Source organism: Balaenoptera musculus, chromosome 2 (genome assembly GCF_009873245.2).
Source record: "Balaenoptera musculus isolate JJ_BM4_2016_0621 chromosome 2, mBalMus1.pri.v3, whole genome shotgun sequence".
NCBI lineage: Eukaryota > Metazoa > Chordata > Mammalia > Artiodactyla > Balaenopteridae > Balaenoptera > Balaenoptera musculus.
The window spans coordinates 80,830,752-80,847,480 of record NC_045786.1 but is presented as its reverse complement, the minus strand read 5'-3'; the positions used below and the strand labels follow the sequence as shown (position 1 = coordinate 80,847,480).

Below are 16,729 nucleotides of genomic sequence, written 5' to 3'. Positions count from 1 at the left end.
GTCCGCCGAATGCTTCCTGGGAATTGTAGTTTATGAGTGGAGCCGCCTCTCCCCGCCCTCGCCTGCCTAGTCTCGTCCCTTCGGTTCCAGGAGCGTTCCTATCTTCACTTCCCCAGGCTCGCCTGGTTCCGCTCTCCTCCTGGCTCTCCGCGCTGCGGTCATACAGACTTTCTTCTGGGCGCTCCATACCTCTGTGCTCCACAAGTCTCTCCCCACTCTGCTTCGCCTTCTTAACCCTATTTTTCACATCCTCAATCCTACGTCATTGCCTCGGGTTTTTACTGAGACCTTACTAGGTCAGATCCACCTCTTAAATGCTGTCACATCTCTGCATAGTTCGACAACGCACGCTTTATCATTAGACAGTATTTGTTGTGATTACTTTATTAATGTCACTTTTCCTGTTTAGATAAGCCACATCAGGGCAGGGACCTCGTCCGTATTTGCTTATGTTTTGTTCCCAGAGCGCAGAAATTCCTAGATAGTCAATAAATACCTGATGAAGGAATTCAGCTTCCACTCATTTGTCAACTCCCAGGGGTCCACTCCCACAACTTTACTCAAACTGCTGGTACCAAACTCCTCCAATGATTTTTTTTATATAAATTTATTTATTTTATTTATTTTATTTTTGGCTGAGTTGGGTCTTCATTGCTGCACACAGGCTTTCTCTAGTTGCATTGAGCGGGGGCTACTCTTTGCTGCGGTGCACAGGCTTCTCATTGCAGTGGCTTCTCTTGTTGGGGAGCACAGGCTCTAGACACGTGGGCTTCAGCAGTTGTGGCACACGGGCTCTAGAGTGCAGGCTCAGTAGTTGTGGCACACGCGTTTAGTTGCTCCGTGGCATGTGGGATCCTCCCGGACCAGGGCTCGAAACCGTGTCCCCTGCATTGGCAGGCGGATTCTTAACCACTGTGCCACGGGGGAAGTCCTTCAGTGACTTTCTTAATTGCCAAATCCGTTGGCTTTACATTGAATCCTTATTCTACTTGACATCTGAATAGCTACAGGCAATATGTGGTGGTTCCAATGAAGCGTCTCTCAGAAACCTGGAAATAAGATTGCCCTCTAAAAGTTGAACTAGTATAAAGCAACAGATTATGAATGCAGTTCTGTGGGAATTTGGAAACCATAAAAACTCAACCAGGTTGTCCTGCGTAGACTGTCAGGCAGGAAAGATTGCACTGGGATTGCAACTTGAAAAACAAAAAGTGCACTCCTTTTGCAGAAAGAAAGGAAGGGGTTTGTCAGGCAAGGGAGTATTTAAAATACAAGGGTTCAAGAGACTGAGCTTTTTCTTTGCCAAGTATATCCCTTGGGAGTGACTTAAGCTGGGCCAGCTGAGAAACTTCATAAGATCAACTAAATATTTGTTCTCATTTCATACTCACAAAGTAACCTACTGAAAATTTGCCTTTCTTTTATGCAGACCTACAGGGAGAAGGCAGAATGCACTAGTCAGGCTAACTTAAGCATCTAACAGTTTTATTTTTATTGAGTTGACATTCTGGTATATATCCTACATCAATGTATTTGTGAGCTAAAATCTGATAGATGCACATATATAGAAAATCAGTATATGTAACCTTAGATAAAGAGAATCTGTTCCTGAAAGATAGTGACACTCACATGAGGGCAAGTTTGAATTTCTGGGAGGCAGATTTTGGTCAATGGAGAATCCACAAAGGCCAATGTCCCACTGTGGGGACTGTCTGAGAAGCCATCCTTCCCCAAGTAATATTCCTTTGCATCATCAACCATGTACCTTAATGTTTAAAATTACACAGCGATCACTAATTCCCTGTTTCTCAAAACTTTCTTCCCTTGACCTTTAGGATACCACTCTCTTATTCTCTCTTACTTCTCTGGTCATTCCTTCGCTGAGTCTTTACCTGCCTCTTAATGGGAGGATTTTAACAATTCTGTCCTTGGATCCCCTTCTCTTCTAGTTTTGTACTTTCTGAGAAATCATTTCCATCCTCATAGCTTCAACTGCCATTTATATATTCTAGATCAGTGCTGTCCAAGAGAACTTTCTGTGATGATGGAAATATTCTGTATCTGTGCTAGCCAATACAGTAGCCACTAGCCATATATGAATAATGAGCATTGGAAATGTGACTGGCACAACTAAGTGAATTTTCAATTTTATTTAATTAAATTAAATTAGCTACAAGGATTAGAATCACTGAGAAACCCTAGTGACGGAGATTCTCATTAAGTCTGGGGCAAAGAACTGATGTTTAACCAAAGCTCCCCCTGGTGATTCTGGTGCATACATGCACAAAAGATTTTTCAGGCTTGGAACTAGGTAGGAATATAAAAGTTTTAAAAAAATCAGGGGTCTTTTTGAGGTTTAGGTACCCTAGCTCAAGGGTTTGTAGGAGTGAGTAAAGGAGATGAGAAGTCACACCCCATCCATTCCTCAAACAGCTGAGCGAGGAAGTCTACCTGCATCATTGCTGATATTGTAGCAAATATCAAGAACCGAATACCGTTTTTTAAATTGAAGTATAGTTGATTTACAATGTTGTGTTAGTTTCAGGTGTACAGCAAAGTGATGCATATATATATTCATTCATATATATATATATATATATATATATAAATAATATGTTCTTTTTCAGATTCTTTTCCATTATAGATTATAAGATATTGAACATAGTTCCCTGTGGTATACAGTAGGTCCTTGTTGTTTATCTACTTTATATATAGTAGCATGTATCTATTAATCCCAAACTCCTAATTTATCCCTATTCCCTTTCCCCTTTGGTAACAAGTTTGTTTTCTAATTCTGTGAATCTGTTTCTGTTTTGTAAATAAGTTCATTTGCATCGTTTTTTTTTTTAGGTTCCACATATAAGTGATATCAGATGATATTTGTCTTTCTAAAAACAGAATACATTTTTAATGAAAGGGAGAGACTGGAAGATCAACGCAGGGAAACCAAGTTAGATAACAGAGTGCCAGAAAACCCTGAGTATAAATGGTGATGTCTGTGAGCAAAACTCAGGGAACATCACCTGAATAAGTAGGTCAGAGAACTGTAAAAAAACAAAAAAAAGTTTTAACAACTTGAGTGTTGGAAGTGGAACTTGAGAGAGGAGGATGCCACTTCTCTAGGGACTTAGTGAGACGAGAACTTTATACGAACTGGAAAGGCTGGAATAGGAAATTTTTGAATGAGTAAAAAGAATGATGAACAGTGGGGTCTGGAAGAGACGTTTAAAACTTTAAACATTTAAATCTCATAAAATATTTGCCACAATATGTTTCTGAAACTTCTCACAACTGTATTTGCATGCCTCCTGACAGTATACTAAGTTGAAGGGCCTCTGAGTTGCTTTATGACATTCCTTCCTAAAGTTTTTTTTTTTTAATCAAAATCTTTTCTCCCCGAATGATTAATAGGCATTGCCCTATTATATAATCTCATTACACAGCAAATTAACTTTTTTGCCAAGAATATTGATGAAAAGTATATTTTGATGCCAGGCCACAATTACTAGTAGAAAAAAAAAAAATGAAAAAAGGGGCAAAATGCCAGTGTAGTAGAGTGGAAAAGACAGAAGATTTAACCTAGATTTGAATCCTGGCCCTTCAACTTACTGACCATGGGACCTTGGGCAAGTACTTCAAGTGTCCTTTTTCTTTCATTGTAGACTATATCCAAACCCTCTCTGAATCATGGCTTTAAGTATTAAATCACATATAAATTGTTTACAATGCCTGGCACACAGTAGGCATTCATATGTTCCCTGCCTCTTCCCAGTGTTCAAGTTTAAGACATATCTCTCACAGATAATCCATGGTGGAGTACAATGAGCTGATTCCAATGTCACACAGAGACAGTCTTAGGGATTGAGAGTGAATTCCTACCATGATGAAAAGCCTACTTCCCAACTAGACTGATACTGTGTTCCCAGGTCTAGTAGATCATGTGGAGTGTCATATACTAAATTTTTTTTTTTTTTTTTTTTTTTTTTTTTGGCTGTGTTGGGTCTTCGTTTCTGTGTGAGGGCTTTCTCCAGTTGTGGCGAGTGGGGGCCACTCTTCATTGCAGTGCGCGGGCCTCTCACTGTCACGGCCTCTCTTGTTGCGGAGCACAGGCTCCAGACGCGCAGGCTCAGTAGTTGTGGCTCACGGGCCCAGTTGCTCCGCGGCATGTGGGATCTTCCCAGACCAGGGCTCGAACCCGTGTCCCCTGCATTGGCAGGCAGATTCTCGACCACTGCGCCACCAGGGAAGCCCTTATATACTAAAATTTTAAGAGCCACCACATCTGTAAAGTGATAGCTAGAAGGGTGGATGGAAGGAGGGACTTTCACATTTACTTTACATAACTATGTAGTGTAAAAAAATTTTATAGTAAACATGCATTGCATAAATTTAAAAAATTAAATTTAAAAGCAAATCATTGCTTCACTCACAAACTGACTAGGGAGAGTGGGGATCCCAAGGATGAAGTTTCTGAAGGAGAAATTGCTTCCTTTCTCTAACCCTCTGGGAATGAGAGAGACCTGGTGGGGTAAAATGACAGGAGAGGGAACCCTCTGTTGGGTGCCTTCCAGCCAGTCCCCATTGTCATCACTTGTTATTAATGTTTTTCATACTCTTCTGATAAGAAAATCTCCAAGGACTTTCTGGAGGTTACTTGTGTCCTGGAGTTCCTTTTAAAAAGAAGTTATCACTCATTTTGTTAGTCTGCAAAACTGCCAAGTGAGCCTGCAGTAAGTGAGGAGATCTCTATGATCTACCACAGGTAGCAGTGTCGGTTGTCTTTACCTGCAAGCCAACTCTCAGTGTAGTGACATAATCTGTGAGTACAAAGAGGAGCCACATAGGAAGTGTGGTAAAGTCTTGGCCTATGACAAAAGAAGGGTAGAAAAAGAACCATTATGATAGAGATAGTGCCAGGGCAAGAGAGAGCAGACAGGTGCTGGGTCACCATACCTCACTGGGAAAAAGAACACAGACAAAAAAGGCCGTAAGAAGTAGATGGACAAAATGTCAGCACTTGTTTCCCTTGCACAAACTTCCTAGGAAGAGCACAAGATGCATCCAGCTGCTTCAGTCATTTTCTGGAAATTTTCTTTCAAATGCCCAGAAAGGTGGAAAACCAAGTACTAGAAGTAATTCTAGAAAGATTGCAGTGTCGTGTCCACATAAAAAGACACCTGCATACACATACGTCATTAATTTTTGGATTACTAGAGAGGTTAAAGCAGCAATAACACTTTTTTAAATTAAATAAAGGCATTTTGATGTTTTAAATACTTGGTATTTTCCGAGTTTTATATAAAATTATCAATATTGACTTTTGTCAAATGTATATAAAACGTCTATTGGGATTGACATATACGCACTACTATATATAAAATACATAACTAATAAGGACTTACTGTATAGCACAGGGAACTCTACCATACTCTGTAATGGCCTATATGGGAAAAGAATCTAAAAAGAGTGGATATATGTGTATGTATAACTGAATCACTTTGCTGTACACCTCAAACTAACATTGTAAATCAACCGTATGCCAATAAAAATTTTTTTAAGTCTAGATACATGTATTGAAATACGTATTCCAATAATTAGATGACACTTTAAGAAGACACATTAATGATACTCTCACCCCATTTTGTCAATCACCCAGAGCCAGAAAGTTCAGTTCCATCAGATACCATTAGAGCTAGGACTATAATCCAAACCTCATGGGTCCTAATTCCATGTTGTTACCACACACCTAAAGATTAGAAACAAACCTTTATAAATCTGTGCCACTGAAAACTTTTTTATTTTTCGTGGAGTATAAATAGCCTTTTCTCTTTAAGCTGGTATTTCAAAAGGACTTTATAAGAGACTTCTTGCTGACCACCCCACAGCCTGCAGGCACACACTCTTACATGCCTTGTATAGTCTATCCATTTAGGTGAGTGCCAAAATAAAGACCTTCCCATCTCCCAAATTCCAGACTGCTCACTTGGTTCTAGACTCCCAGGTCTCCTGGGTCTGGCCTACTTGAACGGTATGTATTTTCTAACCTGCGTTCACGGCTTTGTGTGAGCATTCCCAGTATCTGTGCCTTGTTATCTGATCTGCTGTTGCCCACTGTCCCTGTACAAAGATCTAAAACCACTCTTCTTTCTGAGGGGGATGGATGGAAGACTTTTGATGCACTCAATCATGTTCCTTTACTCAGTGGTTTTCCCAGTTGCCAAATGCCTTCCATGTGACCGTGAATGAGAAAGTGATAAATTGGTACAAGGCTCAAGATCTCTCTCTCTTCTTATCAGCTGTAAAGCTAGAATAGAAACTGTCTGATCGGTACCAGAAATTCACTCAATCACATAAATGTCTCATCTAAAAATAAAAGCCAAATACACATTTCTTTGTTTCTTGCATATATTTACAATATAAATACTAATTTGTTTTCAAAGTACATATTCTTTCAACAATTTGCAAAAGTTATCTAGAATGGGACAGCAATTTAACGTAAAGCCTTTGTAGTAGTGATTAAGGAAAAAATAGAACTGTTTTGGCGATAAGGGGTTCTAGAAGGAATATGAATGGGCATGATGATCTGAACTTGCTAAGGGAATGTGAAGCAGCTTACTCCGCGTTGCACTGCCGATACAGCATGTCAAAGGACTACTGTGTGAGACAGCAACTGGGATGGGGTTTTGTAAAAACTAAACCTGGGAGATATAAAAAGTACGCATGCTTGCATAGTGCGTTAATCTTGAAAGAAGCTCAACATTTCATTCTCATTTTCAATAACTTAAATGAATAGTACTTAAAACACATCACACAAAATTAAAAGACTTGTGCATATATTTCGGATTTCAACATTAATGTCAAAAATACATAGTATGATTTTACATAGGATTTGTGCTACATTAGAACACTAAAGACAAACATCACTTGAGTAGTAAGGAGAACATTAAATATTAAATAACTGAGAAATGAAACGTGTAAACACTAATCTAACTGTGGCGGGGGCTGGGGGGGGGGGTGGTTTGCTCTTGCAACAAGTCCAGTGAAGTGGTTTCGACAGTACAAAAAGGGTTAGGACATGAGTGTTTCCAGTCTCCTTGGAATATGTGGATCTCATCCCAGGAATCCTTTCATAAAAACTGGTCCAGGATTACAGGAGAGGATCCACTCTCCTGCTTGTTAATTTGGTACACTCCCTTCTACGCTATTTTTTACTTTCAAACTTGGGTACTGAGCAAATACTTTAAATTGTCACTCTTTATCAACATCTTGGTGAAAACTGAGGGTTTGTTGGCGATTCAGTGTAAGATTTGAGTTCATATGCAGCACCGCTATCAACTTCCATCGACTTTCTAGAGAACAGGAGCCGTACATCTCTATGGAGGTAGATCTTTCCAGATTTAGAACTCTGGAACCTAAACAAAGAAACAATAAAAAGATGCTTCATTTCAGGGAATCAGTGTTTAAAACAAACCTGAGTAATTAAATTTTGAAAGCAGGAAGAAGTCTTGCTATAATATTAACAGTGCCTCTTTAACAAGATATTTAAAGTCTTATATTGCCAATGCACTCGCTGCTATTTCAGTGCCTCTCCCTCACTATCCCTAAACATTCCATACTCCCTTTCCCCTCTTACAATGACAGAGGTGCTTCTTTTCGTAAATCTGGGTTTCACATGCAATCTGACTTTACATCCCTGACACCACAGCACATGCACCTTTCCTTACCTGTAGTAAGCACTTTCAGTTCACGTCAGCCAATTATACTACATTTGGGCATCTTCTAGCTACAAAGAATGACCCATTTCACACAACTTGCCCTCCTACAATTTTGAGTACATTAAAATGGATTCCACACTTGGAAAGTCACCACAGAAAACTATCAAGTTTTGAGACAATCACAGGATGAGAAAGGACTGCTACCACCAGTAGTGGCTAGCTAAATAAAGCCTAATCATCATTAGAAACCAAGAGGAAAGTTAGCAGTGAAATGAAAATGGTTATCAAAGCTGTATATGGAACTGTTTCTATCCTCTGCTAACAGCTTATAGCATAATACAGGGGGTTGGAGGCTTTAATCACATAAACTTATCTGGCAGATAGTCAAACATACCCTTTAGTGTTAATTTCTCTAGTTTTCCCTTTGCATAGCAGAAATATCTGGGTTTGTGGATTTTATTCCCAAATTAACTGAAAAATCTGGTGGTCAGTTGTATATATTAAAGCAGACCTCAGACTGGCTCACTCTTTCATTCTTTCTGCAGTTTTTCACCTACTCAATCTGAAGAAGAACATGGTGAGCTTTGGGAATTATGCCATACCTTCTAAAGCAGTTTCTTTACAGCATTTAAGGTATCTAATCATTATGTGGAGATGATAAAAGCTGGGATAGTTGACTTTTTGGCGAATGTTGGTTACATATGGCTACGGCTGTTGTAACAGATTAAAGAGATGAAAGTTACCTCCTCCTGATGAATAGGGCTCCTTGGAGTGAGTAGTTAAGCTAAGATGAATTACTGTCACTGATGTGATTGAGGACTTATCAGAAAATTATTAGGAATAGAGTTACAGGCAAAGGGCTACTGAGTTCTCTTCTAAGCAATAGACCTGCTCATTGATCTTAAGAACTACACTAGGATTTCAGGGCTTAAAACCTTACCCTACGATGCTGGAAGCATGGACCTCAAGAGCAAACAAATGGTTTCTCGCAACCTAGAGCTATTAGCTGGGTAGTAAAAGTTTGAGGAAAATATATTTCTGATGGAATCACCAGAATATGAGCTGTGTAAGAACAGAGATTTTGTCCCTGCTGTTTCCAAGAGTCTAGAAGCATGCCTGACACATCAGTATTTGTTGAATGAATGAATGAATACATGAAAGTTAAGAATTTCCCTGTCCAACTCAGCAGCCACAAGCCACATGTGGCTACTGAGCACCTGAAATGTGGCTAGTTCAAACTGAGTACAGCAAAAGAATGTAAATATCTCATTAATAATTTTTATATAGATTACATATTCAAATTAAACACTTGATATAAGCTACTGAGCACCTGAAATGTGGCTAGTTCAAACTGAGTACAGCAAAAGAATGTAAATATCTCATTAATAATTTTTATATAGATTACATATTCAAATTATAACACTTGAATATGTTAGGTTAAATAAAATATATTAATTCTCTGCTTCTTATTGCTTTTTTTAATGTGGCTACTAGAAAATATAGAACTATATATATGGCTCGTATTACAATTCTATTGGACAGCATTGGTTTAGAAAACTGTGTTTCATTTCCCCCAGATATATTAGCATTGTTTTGCTATAAAATAGTTTCCATTACACAGCTATAATTGAAAACTCCCCTAATTCAACAAGTAGTAATGACTGAAGGAAGATATGCCATGTGTTTTCTGCATCCTGGCATATCATAAAGAGTGTCGAAGTTAAGCAAATTCCAAGGGGCACTCGTCTAGTTAGAATGACAGTTTTTTAAAATAAACTAAAAATTTTAGAGTTTTCTTCTAAAGTAACGTATTTTCATATTCATTTGAAACATTACCTCAGATGTATGAGGTAGCGTAATAACCGTTCTTCTGTATGTCGGATGTTCTCTTTATTAACACTTCTCTTCATTTCTTGTTTAACAGGTACAGAAAAAGTTCTTTGTCGTAGGAATGTCTGATGATTGGCTGGCATATCTCGTAAGTCATATATCACAACAAACATCTTCACCACAGTCTTATTAGGATTAAATAAGGTCTGAAGAAACAATATAGAAATTATTCTTTAAAAACAGTGATTTGTTTATTTGATTTTAAATGATTGTGCCAATAATAAAATAGGCTTTTTAATAATAAATTAATCCCAGTGGATATAATTCAGTTTGGGGGAATAAAGTTAATAAAATTTCAGAAGTTTATGAAATGATATTCAATATATTTTTAATGGTTCAATTAGATTTTTTATTTACAGAAATAAAAGAAATAAAAGCTCCTGTAACAAATCAAAATCTTTAGTCACAAATCTCATATTAATAATAGATAATACATAACATTTACTCTTGTTCATATTTTAAGAAATGGTTTCATTAGATTAAGCAAAATACACCTTCACTGAATTAAAACATTCCAGTTCAATTACTTCAAACACTAGCTTTATTAAAATGAGTCAACTGAAAAATGCTCAAAATAGAATTTTAGTTTTCCTCACATTTTAATAGTGAATAAATAGAATTTTTTTAAATAAAAAAATAAAATCTTGGTAAAACTAGACTTTGATGTGATGTTTCAGGTACATATGGTTATTATAAAATTTAAAATACATTCTCAAAAAAGAGAACTTTTCTTGTTTGGAAATTTTTCCAAGTTTAGAAAATAAAGTTCATTATTATTAGTTACAAAGTAGGCTAAGTAATACTTCATGTTCTCACAGTTGGATTCATTTCAAACACTGCAGTGATACTAGACTTTTTTTTTAATCATCATCAATATCATACTAGACTGAAATTAAATTCAGTTGCTACTTGGCCATTAATAACTGAAGGAATATTATTTTTTAAAGTACTAATTTTTAAACAAAATTCCAAGCTGCTGATTTGACTTTAACCAAATTACCAACACATCAATAGGTAACTTGGTGCCCATGCTTTCAGAAGCTCATCCGTGGCACTGGACATCACTCACTGAATCAAAATGAGAAATATATCAATATTATGATCCAATTTTTGAAATCTAGTGAGTCTTAAGGCTAATAATACATTTAACAACCACAACAACTAGTAAGCCAGGAGTTCAAGCCATGTTTATACATAATTAAATTTATACAAGGAATGAAAGACATACCCAAATTTCAGATTTAAAATAGCCAGTAGAGTTGGTAGTCTTCAAACAAGGGGTAAATGTGCTGCCTCTGGGTTTATGCCTCATTATTATGACACCTGATAGCTAGCTTTCCAGTGACCCACACTTTCACAAGCGCTACAGAGCCAGAGGCAAGAGATCAGAAGATGATCACTCTTTTAGTTCAAGAAATCCATTCAACATAAAAATCTTACTTTAAAATGCAGTGATTTTTCCTCGGTAAAATTTATACATATGTACATACTGCAATACGTACATGCATATATATTGCCTAGTACTATGTTTCATTCCTGTGCGATACGAAATAAACAAATGTACAGACTCTTCGCTATACTGGAACAATGCTGATGAGTAAAAGTGGTCCTTCAAAGCACTGATCACACTGAACCCAAAGGTCATCAAAAGGCTTGCTGAATTAGACCAGACCCTTAGTGTGAGGAACTCAGCTAGACCTTTTTTTTTTTTTTTTAATTTCAGCTTTATTGAGGTATAGTTGACAAATATCAGCTAGACTCCTTCCAAGAGGTGCAAGAGCCAACACTGTAATAGACTTCTGCGCTTACAGGATTATCCTGGGTCTGACCTGGAGATGAACTCAATCACAAACTGGCCTTGATATAAAATTACTCTTCTGAGAACCCTAGATCAAGGATGATGAAGGATTATTGCTCTGGGCTAGAAGAGTTCTCCTAAGCCAGAACTAGATCAACACCTAGACCAAAAGGAAAGAGGCATTCTTTGCCCTGACATCTGTTGGGCTGCATTTCTGCTTTGTGTAACCGTCTCATTAAATCAATTTTAGAAATTGTTACAGTAGGGATAATATAATTTTGCTTCCCATGTTTCCCTGCCAAAGCAATACTAATATTTGGGGTCTCCTTTTACATAGGTCAATCTCAATACAGCTTATTATATTAAGTAGAAGGTACTGGTAATCTAAATTCTAATTATACTGAAAATAGCTCTATTTAAATTATGTTAACTGTCATATACTAGTTTTCTAAAGCATTCACCTTGATTAGCTTATTAATGCTTTCCTTTTATGGAGGTCCCCAAATGGTCATTCCTGAGGCAGAGCAGGGAAACTCCAAACAAAGCTGCAGCCCCACTGTTACTTACCAAAGTTGTTGCAGCAGCAGTAGCAGGAGAAAGGGCTAAGTTCTATATGTATGTGAGAGAATGATTATTGCAATTGTAGGCTATAAAACACATACCACTTGTATTGTTCCTGAAGGAGGTACTCGATAACCCCTTTTACCAAGGGACTCTAAAGTAATCACACCCTTGAAATAAAAGAAGACAAACTGAGTACAAACTGATGCATATATATACATAAAAGACTAAAATAAGAATAATAAATCATGTAATTACTAACATTTCAGAATTGTATTTGTATGGAAAAACATTCACATTGAATTAAGAGATACATTCTATGAATATGAAATAGTGAGGATCCCACCTCACTAGCAAACAATTTACTGTTCTTCCTAGAGATGCTTCAATAAACAATACATAACATCAATGACCATACTGCTTGAAATTAATATTAAGATATAAGATACAGAAGTGAGAAGTTCTTTAACTAAAAAGGAAATAAAGGGAGATGATAGGATTATTCTCTTGTACCATGTGGGAGGAGGGAAATGAAGCAAAACAATTTATTGGTCTTTGGACATACAGAAACTCAGGAATGAGGAATGATCCTAAGTCTTGCCCAAAAATGAAGTCAGTTCTTCAGTCAGAAAGTTGAGTTGTTATATACGTATATGGACTTCTGACTAGAGACAGACCAGCATCATCGGCATCACCTGTGAACTGGTTAGAAATGCATAATTTCTGGCTTCTCCCCAGACCTACCAAATCAAATCTGCATTTTAACAAGATTCCCCAGATGATATCATATGTACATTAAAGTTTGAGAGGCACTGCCATATTATATAAAATAGTTTTCTGAGAAAGATGCTGTAATTACTGAAGTCCAAACAATGACAAACAGTATAAATTAAAACACGGGAAGCTAAGATTGAATGTGTGAAAGTTTCTAGATAACCAGGATGACCAAATTACTACAGGTGGTGACTGTGATACTTAATTCTTAGGTAGCTTTAAGAAACAAATGCTGATTCATTTAACTGGGTGAATAGTTTTCTTTTGAGTAGTTAAGTAGAATAATTGCATGCTCTACAACTCATATCCCATCATTTTACACTGTACCTGCCAAAACATGTCAACTTTATGTAAAAGTAAATATAAAACAGGACTGTCCCATCAGGCAACATCTCTGTTGGGTTTGAAAGACAGACCAGGGGAGGCGGTGGGGGGTAGAAAGCAGTGGACAAAGGTAAAAGGGAAGGCCAGACTCTAATATGTGAATACCTAATCTCCAAGTGAACAGCAATTGACAATCAGAATATTAAATTAACATGTTAATAATGGGAAATGTTCATGGAAATGGGCACTGGAAAGACATATGTGGTTCTTAACAAATATGATTACATGGTCGTTTAAAGCATGAAAACAGCATATCAACAAACTGCATCCCTAACCAAAACAGTAATGAAGCTTTAATAATTTTTCTCTTATAATCTTCTCTACATGAAAAAATGCTATGGTATATAATGCTCCTCTTCTTCCTAGTTCCAGAAAGAAAAAGCAGAATATATCTAAATAATAGCTACCTTTCTAATCACATTGCTCCAGGCAATACATTACTGTTTTTCCTTGCCATCCTCCACTAAATATATATAAGAAAACTGGTGAGGGAAAATCTACTACCAAGCCTACACTTACTTCCTTTAATACAATACAATTCTAGTAGATTTTAGAACATAATAACAGTAACTAAATCAATTTATAAAGAAAGAATATGGATATTTTTAAAACCCCTCAAAGTTTAAGGCAACACTTTACAACAATAATTTCTAAGCAATATAAGACTAGTATTGGCAATGGCAAGTTAGGAATTTTGAAGAGATTGGGAAAGTATTTGGAATTTTATTTGTATTATTATTTTTAAAATTTCTTATTTTAATTGGTTGGCATATTAATATTTCCACCTAGAAAGTTACTGTATTTAACATAAAGAAGAAAAATACATTTTCTTCTGGCATTTTAGGATGGAATAGGTAGATTAAGATGAACTAAATTTGGTCAAAATCTTACACAAAAACTTCTCAAGTGACTGGGGAATAGAGAATATGCAAAGCTAAGTAAAACTGAAGAAGGTATATCTTAATTTGGTTAATTATAAATAGAATAAAATATATAAAATATATAGTGCTGTTAATATGATCATAAAGCAAGTCATACCATGAATTTGCCACGGGCAAAACTGCTTTAGACCTTTCTGCCTGGTTCCACCGTGCAATAGTTTCTGAACAGTGAAACGTTGCCATATTACATAACACTTGGAGAACATTTTTACCACTGACGTCGGATTGGAGAGAGACATTTCTATGGCTTTGAGCTAGTCTAAAAGGAATTAGTTAATGAAAAGCCCTGTACTATCTCTACTCCACAAAGACAGAATTCTCTGTGCTAAAATTTCACCCTTGTAAGTCATTTGTATAATTTGTCATGACAGGTCCCAAGGTTATTATTAGAGTAACAAATAGGGGTTTGGTGTCTCAGCTCCACTGTCTGTGATATGTACTATCTTATCAAAACATGATCAGTCCTTTGAAAACAGACTAAACTACCAAAATACAAATAAGACTCCCTACCAAATAAGATTAGTTTGATTAATTTACAGTAGGAAAGATCCGTGGTCTAAGATTTGGACTGGGTCATTTGCAAAGGGAACCCATTCCTAATGAGTAAAAAAAACTACATAATGGAAAATTTATTAAAGAATATTATCAGAGAAAAGTAAGAAAGAGATTCTTAAAGGATAGACTAACTTAACCTAATTTAGACTCTTTTCAATATTTATTCATAATCTGTGATCATTTGTGTGTGCTTTCTGGAGACAGAGTGATAAAATCCTTTATCTGTCTTTTTTAAAAATTTAATTAATTTATTTTTTATACAGCAGGTTCTTATTAGTTACCTATTTTGTATGTATTAGTGTATATATGTCAATCCCAATCTCCTAGTTCATCCCACCCCCTGACTCCCACTTTCCCCCTAAATCCTTTATCTCTTAAACCTTATTTTTTTAGATGTCAACCAAGTCAAGAATTAATGTTGTTTTGCTTTTTTAAAGCATAGTTCAAATTACCTCTTGCTCATGAATTTCACTCAAAGATAGGTTTTTGAGCTGACTTTCAGCCAATTCACTCTTTTTTTTTTTTTTTTTTTTTTAAATATTTATTTATTTATTTATGGCTGTGTTGGGTCTTCGTTTCTGTGCTAGGGCTTTCTCTAGTTGTGGCAAGCGGGAGCCACTCCTCATCGCGGTGCGCGGGCCTCTCACTATCGCGGCCTCTCCCGTTGCGGAGCACAGGCTCCAGACGCGCAAGCTCAGCAATTGTGGCTCACGGGGCCCAGCCGCTCCGCGGCATGTGGGATCTTCCCAGACCAGGGCTCGAACCCATGTCCCCTGCATTGGCAGGCAGATTCTCAACCACTGTGCCACCAGGGAAGCCCCCAATTCACTCTTTAACTTGTTTCTAACTCATCCTAATGGTCATCAGGGACTCTGTACACTAATGACCTTAGACCTTATCTTTCCATTCTTTATTACCATGTGCCAACAGAATACCTGAAACTAATGAGACTTCTTGATGTCCCAGTAAAGCAGAATAGGCATCTTTATAGCTATATTCTAATATTATAAGCATTCCAGTAAGATACACATTTTTTCTGGTATTGAGCTTATCTCAATGATATTTTCCATTTTATTATCTAAAATTAAGTTATTTTTTCAAAATTGTACTGGAAAGTGGATACATCTTTCTATGGTAAATGAATAACAAGTGGTATATGTGATAACTGGGTAGGTTTGTGAAGAATTGGGCCTCTGTTTTTTATAACAACCACTGTTATGCATCTTTACAATTATGACCCACAAGTGTTATTATTATTGAAAAAAGAAAACTTTGAATAAGTGATACCACTGTGCTTTTTAGATCGAAGTATGAAACACCAATCAGACTCTTGATTAAAATTTTCACCCTTAGAATGGAATAAGGCTTAACAACCTTCCTTGAACAAACTACGCCAATAATGAGTAGACTATATTTAGGTCCCTAAAACACTGTAACTTCTCTTCCTCTATTGTTTCTCAGTTATGTAGAATTTGCTTTTCATAGTTTTTATTAATAACAAAAGACATTGTTGCTAATGTCCTTGAGGAACCTAGAAGGTGGGGGAGAGGGATATTAGAAAGGAAGCAATTGGGTCAGGGGATAAGCTGGGAAATTCAAGTAGCAAGACCAGAGCTGTATATTTCTATGCCTATTGCAATTGTATTTCTCAAAGTAAGACCTAACATAAAAACCCAGATCTGACTCCATATTTTATACCATCAGTGTAAACTTCTTACAGACTTGCACTGCTAGCCACTAACTTGTCTTTTGGAAAAGGGCTGATAGTAATCACACACCAGGACTTGGTATCATTTTTGCAGTTGAGGGCTTATTTCATCCTCAAATCCACTGGAATAAAAAATGGGAAAGATAAAATTATAGGATCCTAAGGCTCAAGACAGTGCTCTTATTCCTCTTAGCTATTTTAATCTCCACTAAAACATTGGCCTGGAGTCAGAAATAGCTAGTATTCTAAAGAACCCTCGGAATGGAAAAAGAATGGTCCAAAGATAAACCAAACAGGAGAAAGGGGGTGAAAGGGCCTCACAGAAGCCGTAGGTCACCAAATCTTTACCCAAACTCTACTGAGATGAGGATCACAGTGAAGGCAACACTGATAGGACTAGAGT

The 16,729-nt window shown here is 36.8% G+C and overlaps 1 protein-coding gene across 1 annotated transcript in view; it reads right to left on the bottom strand.

Annotated features, from left to right (window-relative positions):
* Window positions 1-6,811: 6,811 nt before the first annotated feature.
* FAM214A (family with sequence similarity 214 member A) overlaps window positions 6,812-16,729 on the bottom strand; it is an 85,618-nt gene continuing 75,700 nt past the window's right edge. The window contains 3 exon segments of the mRNA XM_036843711.1: window positions 6,812-7,412; window positions 9,552-9,751; window positions 12,066-12,134. Of these exon segments, the coding sequence (XP_036699606.1) occupies window positions 7,259-7,412; window positions 9,552-9,751; window positions 12,066-12,134 (423 nt within the window). The 3' untranslated portion in view covers window positions 6,812-7,258.